This window comes from Hemitrygon akajei, chromosome 1 (genome assembly GCF_048418815.1).
Source record: "Hemitrygon akajei chromosome 1, sHemAka1.3, whole genome shotgun sequence".
Classification (NCBI taxonomy): domain Eukaryota; kingdom Metazoa; phylum Chordata; class Chondrichthyes; order Myliobatiformes; family Dasyatidae; genus Hemitrygon; species Hemitrygon akajei.
This window is the reverse complement of record NC_133124.1, coordinates 187,555,100-187,572,863: the sequence shown is the minus strand read 5'-3', so window position 1 is coordinate 187,572,863 and position 17,764 is coordinate 187,555,100. Positions and strand designations below refer to the sequence as shown.

Here is a 17,764-nt window from a genome sequence, read left to right as displayed (position 1 = left end):
CCACACTCTGCTGATCCTGCACAGTGAAGGCAAAGGCAGGTCCGTTCATTTCAGGCAAAGAAAGTCCGACATCTGTCGATATGATGAGCAGGCTGTGGGTCGATGGGGTCAGGCAGGATAACAGTTCGGTACAGACTAAATGGGCCAAAGGGCCTCTTTATGTGCTGTCATCCTCTCTGGTTGTATAAAGCAGTTCAGAGCTTTGCACAAGGAACTGAGAACTCACTGGCTGCTCTGCGGTCCCGTCTGCTCCCCCTACGTCCCATGGGAGGGATGACCCTGAGCCTGACTCGGGCTGTTTCTGAATTCCAGATTACTGCCTGGACAGCACCAACCATCACATGTACCTGGAGGGCGAGTCATGGCTTCAGTCGGAGAGAAGAGGGGCAAAGTACTGCCGATGCAGCAGGTTGGCGATACGGTGTCACAGAGTCCCGGCACAAGGTAGGTGCGGCGGCTGGAAAACCCGGGTCCAATTGCTGCTCGGTGCGGGTTGGGGTCAGGGCGCCGTGGGCACGCCACGCTGGAGCCGGAAGCTTGGCGACCCTCGCGGGCCGCCGCCAGTGCATCGATGGTGGACGACGCGAACATCACGTCTCAGTGTGCACGTGGCAGACTAGAACCGGTCCGGGACATGGGCTCAGGGTTCGGGGCAGTAGATTTAGGACGGAGATGAGGAGGAACTGCTTTTCCCGGGGAGTGGTGAATCTGGAATTCTCTGCCCAATGAAGACTACCTCAGTAAATATATTTCAGACCCGGAGTAGATAGATATTTGCACAGTGGGGGGAACTAAGGGTTATGGGGAAAAGACAGGTAGGTGGAGATGAGATCAGCCATGATCTTATCGAATGGTGGAGCAGGTTTGATGGGCCGGATGGCCTCCTGTTGCTCATGTTCTTATGACAAATAAAGCTAATCTTTAAATCGTTAGAATCGCTGCTGGCGTGAGCGAGGCAGAAGGCGGTAACTGCCCACGCGGGGTGGTCCCGGCTCCCTGCGTCCTCATTGCCGAACGCAGTGAGAATGGTCGTCCTGCTGCAGCATGCGTGGAAGTCAGTACAAGCTTACAAAAATGAATGAATAGTGCAAAGGAATATCGAGGTAGAGTTCATGAGCTCGTGGACTGTGAGAAGTCTAAGGGGACAGCGAAAGAAGAAATCTCGGACAAAAAATGTCCACTGCTTATTTCCCTCCAAAGATGTCTGCCGAGTTCCTCCAGTGCTAATTGTATATGGCTGATCTATCTTCCCTCTCAGCCCTATTCTCAAGCCTTCCCTGTGTAACCCTTGAGGCCTTTACTAACTAAGAATGTGTCAGCCTCCACTTAAATATACCCAGTGACTTGGCCTCCACAGCCGCCTGTGACAATGAATTCCACAGATTCACCACCCTCGGGCTAAAGAAGTTGCTTCTTGGAGTGCCCTCAGGTCCCAGACTGCCCCACTATAGGAGACATCCACTCTACCCACGCCCTTCAATATTCAATAAGTTTGAATGAGATCCTCCCTCGTTCTTCTAGACTCCAGCGGGTACAGACCCAGGGCCATCAAAAACTCCTGACCCATTTGTCCTTTACAACCATCTGTGGCAGTGAACTCCAACGGTTCCCCACCCTCCGGCTGTCGAGCTTCCGGTCTAGTGGAGGTGCTTTCCCTGATGAACTCTGACTGAAGTGCCTTACGTTTTGACAGGTTGTCCCGAGAACGTGTGCTACAATGGCGGGAAGTGTCAGCAGGCCATATACTCAGCACACCAGGCCTGCAAGTGCAAAGACGGGTACGAGGGACCGCTGTGTGAAATCGGTAGGTCGCACCGCCGCTCTTCTGCGCACTCGGCTCGGTCCCCGCGCCTTCTCCCACCAGCCCTCACTCTCCTCCTCCTCCTCTGCGTCGCAGGTACCAAGGAGCGCTGTTACAGAGGTCGTGGCACCAGCTACCGCGGTAGGTGGAGCAAGACCGTCTCCGGGAAGCAGTGCCTCAACTGGAAACTGACCGCCTTGGCCCAGTCACGCTACAACGCCCATGCCACCAAAGCCCAGCAGTGGGGTCTGGGGAACCACAATTTCTGCAGGTACGCACCCTCCCAGCTGTACTGGAGCCGCTGTTCACCGACCTCCCTTCGGAATCAGAACCTGAACTGCTACTTACCCCCATCTTATACAGAACATAGCAGAGTACAGGCCATTCAGCCCGCAACCTGTAATATCAATCTAACCCTATCATCCTACCTCATCGTCATGTGAGTCTCTTAAATGCCCCTGATGCATCTGCCTCTACTCTACCACCCCTGGCAGGGTATTCCTTGTGTAAGACCATTCTCTCTTACCTCCAATATCCTCCTCCATAGTTTCCTGACACTAAATCCTCAAGCCCTTCTACACAGGGGCACCACTGAGAGCATCCTGACTGTCTGTATCACCACCTGGCACGGGAACTGCACCAACCTTGATCGCTGGGCACTGCGGAGAGTGGTACGGACAGCCCAGCGCATCTGTGGAGGTGAACTTCCCTCCAGTGAGGGTATTTACAACAGCAGGTGCGTAAAGAAGGCCTGGAAGATCATCGGGGACACCAGTCCACCCCAACCATAAACTGTTCCAGCTGCTTCCGTCTTTAAAATGGTACGGCAGCATTAAAGCCAGGACCAATAGGCTACGGGACAGCTTCTTTCGACAAGGCATTGGACTTATAAATTCACATGTTTTATACATTGCAACGGAGTCACAACGCAAATATTTTTACTCCCTCACGTTGTGGGGTGGATGTAGAATTTAAATAGATTCTAAATTCAATCAACTTAAAGTGATGCCCCTTCGTGTTGGTCATTCCCACCTTGGGAAAAAGTCTCTGACTGTCTGCTCGATCAATGCCTGCAGCAAGTCACCCCTCATCCTCATTGGGTCCAAAGTGAAAACCCCCGGCTCACTCAACCTCCCCTCCGGAACAGGCTCTCCAATCCAGGCAGCGTCCTGGTAACTCTGATGTGGAAGTGATTGTGCCTGCAGCAGCAAAAGTGCAGAGACATACAATCACTGCAGATGACCTCATTTTAAGAAATGGGTTCGTGGACTATTCAGAGCTCTGATGGCGGAGGGGAAGAAGCTGTTCCTGGATCGTTGAGAGTGGGACTTCAGGCTCCTGTATCTCCCCGAGCTGAGAAGGAAGGGCACATCCCGGATTGCAAATGCCCTTGGTGAAGCTGCCGCACGACGGCTGGATTGTGTCTAATGGTGGGGAGGGTCGTGCCCCTGATGGAGCCGGCTGGGTCTGTTGCCCTCGGCAATAGGCCCGTCCGTACTGGCTAGAATACTCTCCATTATACATCTGCAGAAGCTTGCTGGCCTTTGGTGACGTGGCTGGTCTGCTCGAGCTCCTAATGGGATATCGCCGCTACCCTGGCTCAGTATGTTTTGCTCAGGGTAGACGTTCAGAGCTGTTGACACCCAGGAACGTGAAGCTGCTCACACTCTCCGCTGCAGACTCCTCGATGTGGACTGGTGTCCCCTGAACGTATCGTTCCTGAAGCCGACACTCTCTTCCTTGGTTTTGCTGAAGTTGAGCGCAAGGTCGTTGAGACCCCACTCAGCCAGCAGATCGATGTCACTCATTGACATCCAGGAGCTAATGTAGAGGCTTCTCTGCCATTGCATCAATGGGATGGGGCCAGGACCTTCTCTGCCACTGCATCAATGGGATGGGGCCAGAACAGATTGTCCAAGATGTTGATGCCCGGGACTTCATGAAGCTGGTGTTCACCGCCAAAGAGTGTCACGGCCGGGGAGGGTTCTATCCCTCCTCGTCAGAGGGTAGTGGGGAGGTGTCTCTCACTAGCCACACAGACCCCACTCCCACCAGCCCTGGTGACCCTCCCAAGAGCCCGACCCGTCCTCAGCTCCTCTGTCGCCAGGAGTACTAGAGCGGTGGTGTAGGACGGGTACGTGGGTAAGGTGTGAAGGCCCCGGGAAATGTGGCGACATCTGTGGGTTGCCCCCAGCACACACTCGGGTGTGTCGGTTGTTAATATTAAACACAGTTTATGTAGATAGTTTAGTGTGACCTCGGCCTGCCATTAGCTCACCTGCTCCTGTCTGGGTGTCTTGTAAACCCATAGCTCCATACAGCCCAGAAACAGGCCCTTCGGCCCATCTCATTTGTGCTGACCAGGATGTCCATCCAGGCTGGTCCCATTTGGCCTGTATCCATCCACGTCCCCGTCCCAGTCTCTTTTAATTGCTACTCTGCTATTTCTACCACTTCCTGTGGCGGATGACCCTCTCTCTGTGGAGAATCCCCCCTCTCACTGTGAACCTGACCCCTCTGGTTCTTGGTTTCCTTCCCCTGGGAGCAGGCTGGGCGATTCCTCCTCCCAATGCACCGCACTCCCACCAGACCCCTCCCGGTGTTGTGAGCGTGACCTCTGTCTTGTTACAGGAACCCCGACAATGACTCGGTGCCCTGGTGCCACGTCTACAGCGGACACGTCATTACCTGGGAGAAGTGCAGCGTCCCCGCCTGCCCTCAGCGTAAGTCTCCGCAGATTCCCTCGGGGGGTGGTGGTGGGGTGGGGTGGGTTGCTTTTATGGTGAGTTCCTCCTGCTGCTGGACTCCAGACAAAACTGATCCTCAACGACTCCACATCTCCCCATTGCCCCACCAATACCTCTCCCAATATCGCCATCTCTCCCTCTTACCCTTTGAGGTACATCTTCTCTCCTCCTCTCTCACTCTCTCTCACTTCTCTCATTCCCTCTTTTTCTTTCTTCCCTCTCTCCACTTCCCTCTTGCTCTTTTTTCTCTATCTCATTCTCTCCTTTCTCTCTCTCACTCTCTCTCTCACTCTCCCTCTCTCTCTCCCTCTCTCTCCCTCTCACTCTCTTGCTCTCCCTCTCTCTCTCCCTCTCGCTCTCTCTCCCTCTCTCTCCCTCGCTCTCCCTCGCTCTCTCTCGCTCTCTTTCCCTCTCACTCTCTCGCTCTCTCTCCCTCTCTTTCCCTCTCACTCTCTTGCTCTCTCTCTCTCACTCTCTCTCTCTCCCCTTTCTCTCTCGCTCTCTCTCTCTCTTGCTCTCCACGACTTTGCTCCTCTTGCCCCCCCCCTCCCAAAGTGTAGCTCACTCTCTCATCAGCCTCCTCCTGATGCACTTGGACCCTCTCTACACCCCGAGGGAAGCCAGCTTGGAGGTGCACCGAAGACTGACTTCCGTAACCGAACTGCTGTCCGTCCACAGAATTCAAAGACGAGTGCTATGTCGGGAATGGAGTGTCGTACCGCGGAACGAAGGACTACTCACAGTTTGGGCGACCCTGCCTCAGCTGGGACTCCGAGGTGCTGCGACACAGGGAGCACAATGCCTGGGTGCCCAACGCCCAGGGTCTGGGGCTTGGCAGCCACAACTTCTGCAGGTACGACTCAGTACAGAGGCCGGAGAAGCTACGGGACAGGGGCAAGGGGTAACTGTACTGAGGTGTAAGTGGAATAATAAAGGCCCCAGGTGGGGAGCTTCTCTCCCTTGGGGAGGGAAAAAAAAGATTTAACTTTTATTTTTCATATGTGCAAAATGCGTCATTTTTGCTTTAAACTCCAACACAGTCCAAGGGTGAGCTATTATACTTCCAGAATCAATGTAGCTCCAACCAGTACGTCTCTGGAATGTGGGAGGAAACCGGAGCACCCGGAGGAAACCCACACTGCCACGGGGAGACAGACAGCGGCAGGAGCTGAACCGGGCCTCACTGTACACTACCTTGCCTCCCTCGGTGAGGTAGTTCTAAAACGAAGGGCAGAGGGATTGGGAGGGGGATGTGTCCACCCAGAGGGGTGGGAGTTGCCACAGGAAACCCCCCCCCCCCACCCCTGACAGATTGAGATGTGCATGGCTGCAGGCCCAGTGCTGGGTGTCTGTCTGCCAGTATGGATGGATGGGCGGAATGGCCTGTGGTGGCACATGGAGAGGAGGAGGTGCCCATGCAGGGGGACCTGGTCCCTGGCACCAAAAAATGGAAGGAACACCCACTCGGAGCAAAGCGGTAGGTTGAAACAGCTCAGAAACAGGCCCTTCAGCCCATCTGGTCCATGCTGACCAAGATGCCCATCCAAGCTGGTCCCATTTGCCAAAATCTGGCCCGTATCCTTGGGCAGCTTGGTAGCGTAACGGCTAGCACGGCACCAAGCAGTCACCGTGGTCTGGAAGGGGTTTGTACACTCTCCCCGTGACCGCGTGGGTTTCCCCCAGGTGGTCCTGTGCCCTCCCACAGTCCAAAGATGCAAGGTTACAGTTAGTGACCTGTGGGCATGCTATGTTGGCGTCAGAAGGTAAATCCTCGCTGATCTCATTTGACCCAGACAATGGGCTTCACTGCATGCGTCAATGTACGTGCCACAAATAAATCCAAACTACAAATCTACAGGGAAGCTTTCCTTTGGAATTCTAAACAGAACACATTGACCTGTCCACAAGTGGCTTTTCAAAGACTGATTCTGATGTTGCCTTTGCTCCCGGTACTTGCCACACTCTGCAAGAGGTGGGGCTAGTCTAGCAAGCTGATTTCTTTCCCCCCAAGGAACAGATAAATACACGTTCTAATAAACCTGTTCGCTAACTCTTGCTCAATGTCTCTCTCCAGGAATCCCAACAGAAGTCCAGAACCTTGGTGCTACGTAAAGGGAAGGCGTGGAGTCACCGTGGAATCTTGTGACATTAAACACTGTAACCCAGCAGGTGAGGATCACACCCTCGCTGACACACCCTTCACCTCTGACACAATCCCAAGTTCAAATTCAAAATAAATTTATTCTCAAAGTACATCTATGTCACCATTTATGACCCTGAGATTCATTTTCTTGCGGGCATACTCAATAACCATTATAGAATTAATGAAGGACCGCTCCCAACAAGGCAGACAAACAGCATGCAAGAGACAAGGAAATGTGCAAGGGCAAAAGAAAAATAAATAAATAAATGAATGAGTGAATGAATAAATAATCAATCAATCAATCAATCAATCGATCAATCAATATCAAGAACATGGGATGAAGAGTCCTTGGTAGTGAGTCCATAGGTTGTGGGAACCTATTTCTTCTACCAAAGTGCATAACCGTACACTTTCCGACATTGTAATTCATTTGCCACTTCTTTGCCAATTCCCCCAATCTATCCAAGTCTCTCTGCAGACTCTGTTTCCTCAGCACTACCGGCCCCTCCACCTATCTTTGTATCATCAGCAAACTTAGCCACAAAGCCATCTATTACATAAATCGTTGATATACAACGTAAAAAGAAGAGGCCCCAACATAGACCCCTGTGGAACACCACTTTTAACCGGCAGCCAACCAAAATAGGATCTTTTTTATTCCCACTCTCTGTTCCATGCCAATCAACCAACGCTCTATCCACGTATGTATCTTTCCCGTAATTCCATGGGCTCTTATTTTTTTTAGCAGCCTCATGTACGGCACCTTGTTAAAGATCCTGTCCCCAAAGTGCAGCCATTCACACTTGCCCAGATTAAACGGCATCTGCCTCTTCTCTGCCCATGTCAGCCGCTGTGTACTTTAGCACAGTGGGTAGTCTCACCCTTTACAGTGCCACCAGAGTTTTCCCGTTGTCTCTCTCTGAACCTGTGGGTTTCCTCCAGGTGCTCCAGTTTCTTCCCACATTCCGTTCCGAAGGTGTACGGATTTGGGTTAGTAAGTTGTGAGTGACACACACGGGCAGCTCTCAGCACGCCCTCAAACTGCGTTTGTCAGTGACACAACCGCAACATTTCACCGTATAACTTCGAGGTACATTTGACAAATAAAGATAGAAACATAGAAACCGACAGCACATTAGAGGCCCTTCGGCCCACAATGTTGTGCTGACCATGTAACCTAAAAACTGCCTAGAATTTCCCTACCTCTGTCTCTCTAAGCTCCATGTACCTATCTAAGAGTCTCTTAAAAGACCCTATTGTATCTGCTTTCACCACCGCCATCACCGGCAGTGCATTCCACGCACTCACCACTCTCTGTGTGAAAAACTGACCTACTTCCAAGCACCTTAAAACTATGCCCCCTCGTGTTAGCCATTTCAGCCCCGGGGAAAAGCCTCTGGCTGTCCACACGATCAATGCCCCTCATCGTCTTATACACCTCTATCAGGTCACCTCTCATCCTCCGTCTCTTCAAGGACGGAAGGCCGAGTTCGCTCAACCTGTAAGGCACGCTTCAATCTTTAACTGGTCTATATCCTGATGTAACCCTTTGACGACCCTCTTCCCCGTCACCAAACTTGGTCTTGTTAAGTCTGATGGGAAACTTTCGCCCGCTTGCAGAGGAGAACTGTGGCAAGAGAGACCCCATGCTCCAGCACTTCCGGATCACAGGTGGGGCATTCGTCGACATCACCTCCCACCCGTGGCAGGCAGCCATCATGTACTATGACAGACGGGCCAAAGCGCTGCGGTTCCGATTCGGAGGGAGCTTGATCGCCTCGTGCTGGGTCCTGACCGCCGCTCACTGCTTTCAGGAGAAGTAAGTAGTTGGTGAACCAGGGGCCTAGGGACCGCGGGTGATCAGAGACAAAGACCACTGGGATGCAAATTACTGACAATAGTCATAAAACGTAGAACCTGATCTTGGAGTAGGCTAAAAGGCTGGCACAATACTGTGGTCCAAAGAGCCTGCCCTCCGCTGTCTGATTTTCCCATAACTTCCATTCTTGTCTCTCCTTGAATGGGCGCATCATATTCCCACATCTCTCCCCCCTTCAGGAATTGTCCTGCTGACTTCATAGAACATACAACACTACGGCTCAGTACAGGCCCTTCGGCCCACTGTGTTGTGCTGACCGTTTAACCGACTCCGAAGTCAGTCTAACCCTTCCCTCCCGCTTAACCCTCCATTTTTCTATCATCCATGTGCCTATCTGTCAGAGTCTTAAATGTCCCTGATGCCTCTACCACCCACCGGCAGCGCGTTCCACACACCCAGCTCTCTCGGTGTCAGAAACCTACCCCTGGCGTCGCTCCTAAACTGTCCCTCCAATCACTTGAAAGGCATTTCCGCCCTGGGGAAAAGTTTCTGCCTGTCCGCTCAATCTGTGCCTGTTGAACACGTCTGTTGAACAGCTTTTCTTCGTCCTTCACTCCAAAGAGAAGGGCCCTCAGCCTCTCCTCATGAGCAAAGTGGAACAAGCCAGAAACACTCAGCAGGTCAGTCAGCACGCGTGAAGAGAAACGTTTCAGGGCGACAGTCTGACTGCATCCTCAGCCCGAAACGTCGACTGTCCACTTCTTTCTTCAGGTGCTGCCTGCCCAGCTGAGTTCCTCCAGCGTTTCTGGGAGGGAGACCCCACTCAGGAGGAGAGACCCTCATGTGCGGAGACTCGGGTGCCGAGGCAGGATTGTGCAGATGCCAGTCAGAGGGGGCGACCCCTGGGTGGGGAGATCCTCAAGTACAGAGATTCTTGAGTACAGTGGAGGGTGTGACCCCCAGACAGGGAGAACCTTGAGTACAGAGGAGGGTGTGACCCCCAGACAGGGAGAACCTTGAGCACAGAGGAGGGTGTGACCCTCAGACTGGGGGGTAGGTGAGACGCCCGGGTTATATGATGAGCCCATTTACTCAAAGCTTCTTGCTCCCAAACAGGTTCAAGCCGCAAGAGCTGAAAGTGGTGTTGGGCAGAACGAAGGTGGAGGAGAGGTCAGCCGGGGAACAGGTACTGGAGGTGGAGGAATACTTCCTTCACAAGAGATACACTGAAGAAACTTACGACAATGACATAGGTACGAGACCATTCCTCTTGCCCCCTGCCCCATCCAAGTCTGGTGGTTCGTTCCCTGTGTAAGGACCCGAGGCTTGGGGGGGTGGTCCGATCCTTGTTTACGGACCCGAGGGTGGGGGGGGGGTCGATCCCTCTGTACAGACCCGAGAGTTGGGGGGGTCGATCCCTGTGTACGGACCTGGGGGGGGTGGGGGGTTGTTCCCTGTGTCTGGACCTGAGGGTGGGGGGGGAGTCGATCCCTGTGTACGGACCTGGGGGGGGGGTTGTTCCCTGTGTACAGACCCGAGGGTGGGGGCGGTGTTCGATCCCTGTGTATGGACCCGAGGGTGGGGGGGAGAGGCCGATCCCTGTGTACGGACCTGGGTGGGGGGGGGGATGTTCCCTGTGTACAGACCCGAGGGTTGGGGGGGGGTCGATCCCTGTGTATGGACCTGAGGGTGGGGGCGGTGTTCGTTCCCTGTGTACGGACCCAAGGGGGTGGGGTCGTTCCCTGTGTACAGACCTGTCACACCGTGGGTTGCCGAGCCTCGCGGCCATCAGCAGGGCTGCCGGCGCCCCGGTAACTTGGGTTCGACCGATCTGACGTGTAACCCCCCCTCCTCCCCTCCTCTCCAGCCCTCATCAAGCTGCGCTCCAAGGATGGGAAGTGCGCCAAGATGACGCAGTCCGTGCGCACGGTGTGCCTACCGCGTGAGGGGCAGCATCTGGCCGACTGGACGGAATGCGAGATCTCCGGATACGGCATGGTGAAGCCGTGTAAGTGCATCCACGGGCCGTTCAACCCGCGAGGCGGGGGGAGGCGGCACGCGGTGGGGGGCGGGGGGGAGTTCCAGGCAAAGTCCTCCCCACCTTTGAGCACAATTGCAAGGAGAGCAGCACCCTTATCAAACACCCCCACCATGCTGCCATCGGGCAGGGGTACAGGAGCCTTTAGATCCACACCACCGGGTTCAGGAGCAGTGATCACCCTTCCACCGTCAGGCTCCTGCACCAACGTGGACAACTTCACTCACCTCATGATCTTACTGAATGGCGGACCAGGCCGATGGCTTCTCCTGCTCTTATTTCTTATGTCCTGGGTGGCGAGAGTCCTTAACGATGGACGCTGCCTTTCTGAGGCATCGCCACTTGAACGAGTTCTTGCTCCACCATCCAATTAGATCATGGTCTCAGATTCACCTCCATCATCCTTATTTCCTCTGGAACGCAACGGAAAGCCATCGTGTATCTGGGGTCAAAGTGCACTGTCTCAGATGGCAGGCTTGGCCAAGGACGGCCGCAAGCCTGTCGAATGTGGGGGGTTTTGAGTGGTCAAGCTGTGACTCTCGCTCTGACATCTGCCCTTCTGATTTGCCCTCCTCAGACGATCATAAATTCTCCTTGAAGCTGAAGGAGGGAAACGTACGCCTCTACCCGGCGAATCAATGCACGCCGGCCCGGCTGGAAAACCGCACCGTCACCAAAAACATGATCTGTGCTGGCAATACCCAGGGCAGCAACGATGACGCCTGCAAGGTTAGTGCAACCACAGCTTGGGGGGTTGGGGGGCAGGGGGCGGCCACAGATTGATATTCGGGCCTTGGAGTCCAAGTCTTCATCTCCCTGAAAGTGAATTGGGCGCTGGCAGGCAGGCACGTATGGTATGGCTGCCTTCATTGGCCAGGGCATTGAGAATTCACTCACTGGCCACTACGTGTAGGTTCATGGCCGTCTGCTGCTGCAAGGTTTGATGTTCGGGAGAGGTGCTTCTGTGATGCCCGGTTATCTGAGTTACCCGCGCCTCAGCTTGAACCCGTCTGGCCATTCTCCTCTGACCGCTCTCATTAACAAGGAGTTTTCACCCACAGAACTGCCCCTCCTGGGTCGCATTTTGTTTCTCGCACCATTCTCTCTCAATTCTAGAGATTCTTGTGCGTGGAAGTCCCAGGATGCCAGCAGTTTCTGAGATACTCAAACCACCCCGTCTGGCGCCAACAGTCATTCCACGGTCAGAGTCGCTTAGGTCACATTTCTTCCCCCTTCTGATGTTCGGTCCGAGCAACAACTGAACTCGTGACCGTGTCCGCATGGTTTTATGCGTTGAGTTGCTGCCGCATGATTGGCTGATTTAGATACTTGCATTAACGAGCGGGTGTGCCTAATAAAGTGGCCGCCGAGTGTAGGAATCGGTTTCGTGCTGAAGTTTTGGTTGGACTGAACTTGACAGCATTGTAGTCAGTTCTGGTCACCAATTACAGAAACGATGTAGCAGCTTTGGAGCTTTGCTGAGAAGATCCCCCGGATGAAATTGACAGATTAGCAAACTCTGGTCACGTGGGCCAAAGTACCGTGAAAAACTGGCATACAGACCACGCAAATCAACTCATTGCAATGGATTCCTTGGAGCGTAGGAGAATGAGGGGAGGCTTGATAGAGGTATATAAAATTATGAAGGGTATAGATAGTGAATGTAAGCAGGCTTTTTCCACTGAGGCCAGGGGAGGGAGAAAAACCAGAGGTCATGGGTTAAGGGTGAAGGGGGAAAAGTTTAAAAGGAACATTAGGGGGGTGGCTTCTCCACACAGAGAGTGGTGGGAGTGTGGAATGAGCTGACAGATGAAGTGGTGAATGCGGGCTCACTTTTAACATTTAAGAGGTGTATGGAGGGATATGGGCCAGGTGCAGGTCAGTGGGACTAGGCAGAAAAATGGTTTGGCACAACCAAGAAGGGCCGAAGGGCCTGTTTCTGTGCTGTAATGTTCTATGGTTCTAATGGTGCCTTGGGAAAGCAGTAACAGAATGTAGAATAAAGCATTATAGATACAGAGGAGGGGCAGTGCGGGCAAACTACAAGGTGCAAGGTCATTATGAGGTAGATTATGAGGTTGGGAGGTACTAGGGAAGCATTCACGAGTCTTATAACAGGGAGGTGGAAGCTTTGGTGGTATGTGCCTTCAGGCTCTTGGACCATCTCCCCGATGGGACAGGGGTGGGAGAAGAGAGGACGTCCGGGGACAGGTGGGGTCTTTGAGCTGGACGTCCGGGGACAGGTGGGGTCTTTGAGCTGGCTCCTTCAAGATGGAGCCCATGGAGGAGAGCCTGGTGCCCACAAGTCTCTTAACGGTTTCTAGTGGTCGAGGGTGGAAGAGTTGCCTCGCCGAGCGGGGTACATCCAGATAGGAAGCTTTCTGCCGTGTCTGGATCCTGGTACGAGGAGGCGTTGGGTTGGGTTGGGTTGTTTTGGTGTACTGCTGACGAACCCGTTCAGCTCCCTGACCCCAGCTCTGTTTGTTCCATCTGCACAGGGAGACTCCGGAGGTCCGCTGGTCTGCCAGGCAAAGGGGCAGATGAGTCTACAAGGCATCATCAGCTGGGGCATTTCCTGCGGGAGAGAGGGAGTACCCGGCGTCTACACCAAGGTGGTGAACTACCTGGGATGGATCTACGACCACATAAGCGAGCGCTCACTCCCCTATTACAGGAGCTTCAGCCAGCAAGAGTAAATGACGCAGGCAGCACCTCTGACCCCGTGCCTGACCACCCCCCCCACCACCCCAGTGCTGAGGACATAGTGACAGAGGAAGCTCACCCCTCTTCCCCCGGGCTCTGCCGGACATCGGGGTCCCTCTGACGAGCTGCTTTCTGACTAAAGGAGAACTTGCTCTGCCCGCGCTGATGGACACTTGCCGCTTTCTGTAGTATTCCGGCACAACCGCTCTGCTCTGATCCAGTCCTGTTGGTTTGCCTGTACCGGCTGACATCCCAACACCTCCCCTGGGGAGACCCTGTTCTGTCTGCAGCCTGGCGACTCTGGGTGGGGGAGATTGAGCCTGGGGTCTGAGTCGCTCACACACACACACACACACACACACACACACACACACACACACATATATATGCATACCTATGTACACTGCACATAGACACACACACACACTCGCACTCACACACACACACACACACACACACACACACACACTCTCACACACACACACACACACACTCACACACACACACACACACACACACACACACACACACTCTCACACACACACACTCTCACACACACACACACACATATATATATGCATACCTATGTACACTGCACATAGACACACACACACACTCGCACTCACACACACACACACACACACTCGCACTCACACACACACAATATGACTGGGAGTTCTCAGTTATTCCAACTGACTGGAGTCGAAACAATCCTAATGCTGAAATGTTTTAGTCTGGTTTGACCAGCAGTTTTCGATAGTTGCCCACACTGTACGAGCACTCAAATTGTACCTGTTTGATAGCTTTCGGGGCCGTCCCAGTCTGGCACTGGGACAGAGTCCCGACCGTTGCAGCCCCTCCCACAGCCGAAGGTGAAATCGAAGAGAAACAGCTCCCTGCTCCCTCTGCCCCACTCCAGATTGCCGGTTTCGTTGAGGGCTACTGTGCATTAACCCTGCGCCCGTGACTGCAGGCCCACAATGCGCGTTGAGGTAGAATGCTCAAGGCTTCTGCGTGGAGTCCAGGAGTGAGTGGGTGGGTAGTGTCGCAGTGTTTCTGGTGCCAATATAGCGCCAGAAACTTACTCAACTTACTAACCGTAACCCGGGCGTTTCCTGGATGTGGGAGGAAACCAGTACACCCAGAGGAAACGGAATACACAAACTCCTAACAGGCAGTGATGGGAATTGAACCCCTATTGCTGGCATTGTAAAGCGCTGTGGTGGTTGCTATGCCGACGGGCCCTGCCACGCTACTGAAGGAAGGCAGCAGGAGTTCAGGGTTTTAATTCAGACAACGCGGAAAATCAAAAATTCTGCAAAACGCTGCTGTAGCCGCAGACAAGTCCAGCGCCTGTCCACGGCTGGGTGTGAGATGGAGCGCGTGGGGTGGGGGTAGAGGGTTTTGCAGGAAGGAGGTAGATACGCCTTCATCCTCGGTACGCTGGCACAGACAGGAGCGGCTCGGGCCAGTTTCACGAGTTCGCTCGTCCGTCGGCATCGGTCTGCTCCTGCGAGTACGGGAACCACGCTCACAGACCTGCAACTGTGAACCGGCTCCCAGTGTGCCACTGACAATGCCTTCCCTGGCGTGCAAACCTTTGCAGGGGGTGTGGATGTGAATTTGTGTGAGCGTGCGGGCGCCTCTTAGTAACAGAACGTACGACGTCTCTTCACAGTGCACCCCCCATCCCATTCATTAGTATTTAAGCATTCCTTTGTACTAAAATATTTATTATTCTATATTTTGGGTGTTTTACTATTTTTCTGGATTATATTAATGCAATATTTAAAGATTTTTGCATTACATGTTCCTTTTGTAAAAAAATAAATAAATCTTGAAATATTTGCTTATTTCCACCGGTTCCTGTCTCTCATTTGCAAGGGGTGAGTCAGCCACTGGAATTTCCTTCAGCGGTTTTTACTGGTGAGAAAGTCTGTCTGGATCCTTCGGCAGAACCCTGTCCTAAACTCTCTTCGATGGACTGCCATCTCCCCCGGCATCCAGCACGTGGCTGGGCTGTGACTCAAGCAGGGGGAAGCTGCACTCTAAGCATTTTACGGGCCAAGCAGACAGCGTTCAGAATAAAGTCAGACTCTACAAAGCTGACTCTGGCTGGGAGGAGGGTGGCCACAGAGAAGCAGAGTTTGGCCATTCACCCCACCCCGCCTGTTCCATCTTTCTACCACGTCTGACTTACTTTCCTCCTCAACCCTGTCCTCCTGCCTTCTCCCTGTAGCCCCTCCACACCCTCACCTATAAACCTCTGCTTTAAACATAAGCAGTGACTTGGTCTCCACAGCGGCCTGTGGCAATGAGCTGGGCTAGGAGAGTGAGGTTCGCCGCGTGAATAAAAACTTCTCATTTACAGCTTCCATGGGGCAGTTTTAATCAGTCACAACTTTTATCACTCCTTGTTCACGGATTAACGGGGCTGCGCTGTGATGTCAACAGTTGGCAGGAAGTTATTTATTGGCAAACGGCTTGGAAAAGGCTCCTCCCAGCAACCTCCGATTTAACCTCCAGCCTAATCACTGGATAATTTACAACGACCAATTAACCCACCAACCAGTACGTCTTTGGACGGTGAGAGGAAACCCACGCGGTCACGGGGAGAACGTACAAACCCCTTACAGGCAGCGGTGGGAATTGAACCCGGGTCACTGGCACTGTTAAGGCGTCGTGCTAACCACTACCACATCGCCACTTCAACCCTGGGCGGCTGCTGCCCAAAGGGACAAATCTGGCCCTGGGTGCGATTGGAGGCAAAGCCCAGCCGGCTACCACAGCCACTCACTGCCCATCCAGCTCTGTGCTCGGCCTGGAGACCAGGCTCTCTTCCTGGGGCGGGTTAGGATGGGGGGAAGGTCCAGGGTGATCGAAGCTCCATGTCGGTCGGCGTGCAGTGTGTATCCTGGCCTCGGTCCAGGGGGTGTGAGTCACAGCTAACTGGGCTTAACCCTTTCCTGGTAACTTTTGTTTGGATTCCCATCTGTTTAAGATGCAGTTACACCCCCCACCCCCCCAGCACTTCTCACCCCGTCCTCTCGTCTCACTGCTGCAATAAAACTGTCACTTAATCACTCGTGAGGCAAGGACAAACAACCCTGGGGCACAGGAAAGCACCTTACACCTCCTGGGAGTGGGGCATGTGGGCAGATCTCCCCAGGGGTGGGGGGGGGGGGTCTCCAGTTTCCTCCCATAACCCAAAGGTCGGCAAGGCTATTTGTCTGCCGTAAGTTGTCAGTGCCGTGTGTGTAAGAGACAGCGGTGTGTGTCTGAGTGTGAGAGTGAGACAGTGTGCACGTGTATGCGCTGACGGGCGTGCATGTGAGACTCTGATACAAGGGCGATCTGTGTAGGTGTTTGCACGTGTGTGTGTGTGAGTGTGTGGATGTGGGCAATGGAATGTGTGAGAGTGATCCATTGTGCCTCAGCTCAAAGCAAAATTAGTGCATGCACACGTCTGGAAAAGTGTGCAAGAGAGTGTGTACAGTGGGTTTTCACAAGGATGTGAGAGGCAGGGAAAGCATGCTGAAGATTCAGGTCCAACTGTGATGCAAATACAGTGGAATATCTGCCCCGAATCCACAATGTGCGACAAGGACACCTGGATGGTACGTTGTCTCCCAGGTACCAGGGTCAGGGATGCCTCCAATCAGGTCCACGGTATTCTAAAGGGGGAGGGGGAGCAACTAGAAGTCTTGGTACATATGAATCCCAATAGCATAGACAGGAAAGGCAAGGAGGTCTTGAAGAGGAAACTTAGGGATCTAGGGAGAAAGCTGAAAAACAGGACCTCCAGGGCAGTAATCTCTGGATCGCTGCCTGTGCCCCGTGCCAGTGAGGGTAAGAACAGGATGATTTGGCATCATCAGATCATGATTTGATGATCTGCTAGATCATCATTTGGCAGATGATCATTTGGAAATGATCATCCAAAATCATTTGGATGGTTTTGTTTCTGTGGAAACAAAACAGGATGATTTGTTTCATCAAAACAGGATGATTTGTTTCATCAAAACAGGATGAATTGCCAATTCATTTGAATGCGTGGCTGAGGAAATGGTGCAGGGGGCAGGGTTTCAGATTTATAGATCATTGGGATCTGTTCTACAGAAGGTACAACCTGTGCAAAAGGCACGGATTACTCCTGAACACAAGGGGGACCAATATCCTCGCGGGCAGGTTTGCTAGAGCTGTTCGGGGGGAAGAGGGTTAAATTAGTTTGGTAGGGTGATGGGAACCTGAATGATAGGGCTGAGTGGATTTACAGGTAGAGATAGATAGATTGATCCCAAAGGAAATTACAGTGTCACAGTAGCGTTACAGGTGCACAAATATACAAATATTATAAGAAAAGTAGGAGGTATAAAAATCAGTTTCCTCTAAGAGTCTAACAGGAGGGGGTCATCACTTCCCCGACTAAGGATTGACTCATTATAGAGCCCAGTGGCCAAGGGTAAGAATGACCTCATATTGTGCTCTTTGCAGCAATGTAGTTGTCTTAGTC

General features: G+C 53.0%; 1 protein-coding gene across 4 annotated transcripts in view; it reads left to right on the top strand.

Annotated features, from left to right (window-relative positions):
• Positions 1 to 15,104, top strand: part of plat (plasminogen activator, tissue) — a 28,235-nt gene extending 13,131 nt beyond the window's left edge. For all 4 annotated transcript variants that reach the window (XM_073056551.1, XM_073056561.1, XM_073056568.1 and 1 more), the window contains exons 4-14: positions 313 to 444; positions 1,694 to 1,804; positions 1,898 to 2,072; positions 4,433 to 4,524; positions 5,227 to 5,401; positions 6,623 to 6,717; positions 8,312 to 8,510; positions 9,627 to 9,763; positions 10,378 to 10,518; positions 11,126 to 11,277; positions 13,047 to 15,104. In XM_073056551.1, coding sequence (XP_072912652.1) covers positions 313 to 444; positions 1,694 to 1,804; positions 1,898 to 2,072; positions 4,433 to 4,524; positions 5,227 to 5,401; positions 6,623 to 6,717; positions 8,312 to 8,510; positions 9,627 to 9,763; positions 10,378 to 10,518; positions 11,126 to 11,277; positions 13,047 to 13,244 — 1,607 coding nt within the window. In that variant the 3' untranslated portion in view covers positions 13,245 to 15,104. The remainder of the gene's footprint in view (positions 1 to 312; positions 445 to 1,693; positions 1,805 to 1,897; positions 2,073 to 4,432; positions 4,525 to 5,226; positions 5,402 to 6,622; positions 6,718 to 8,311; positions 8,511 to 9,626; positions 9,764 to 10,377; positions 10,519 to 11,125; positions 11,278 to 13,046) is intronic.
• Positions 15,105 to 17,764: the final 2,660 nt, after the last annotated feature.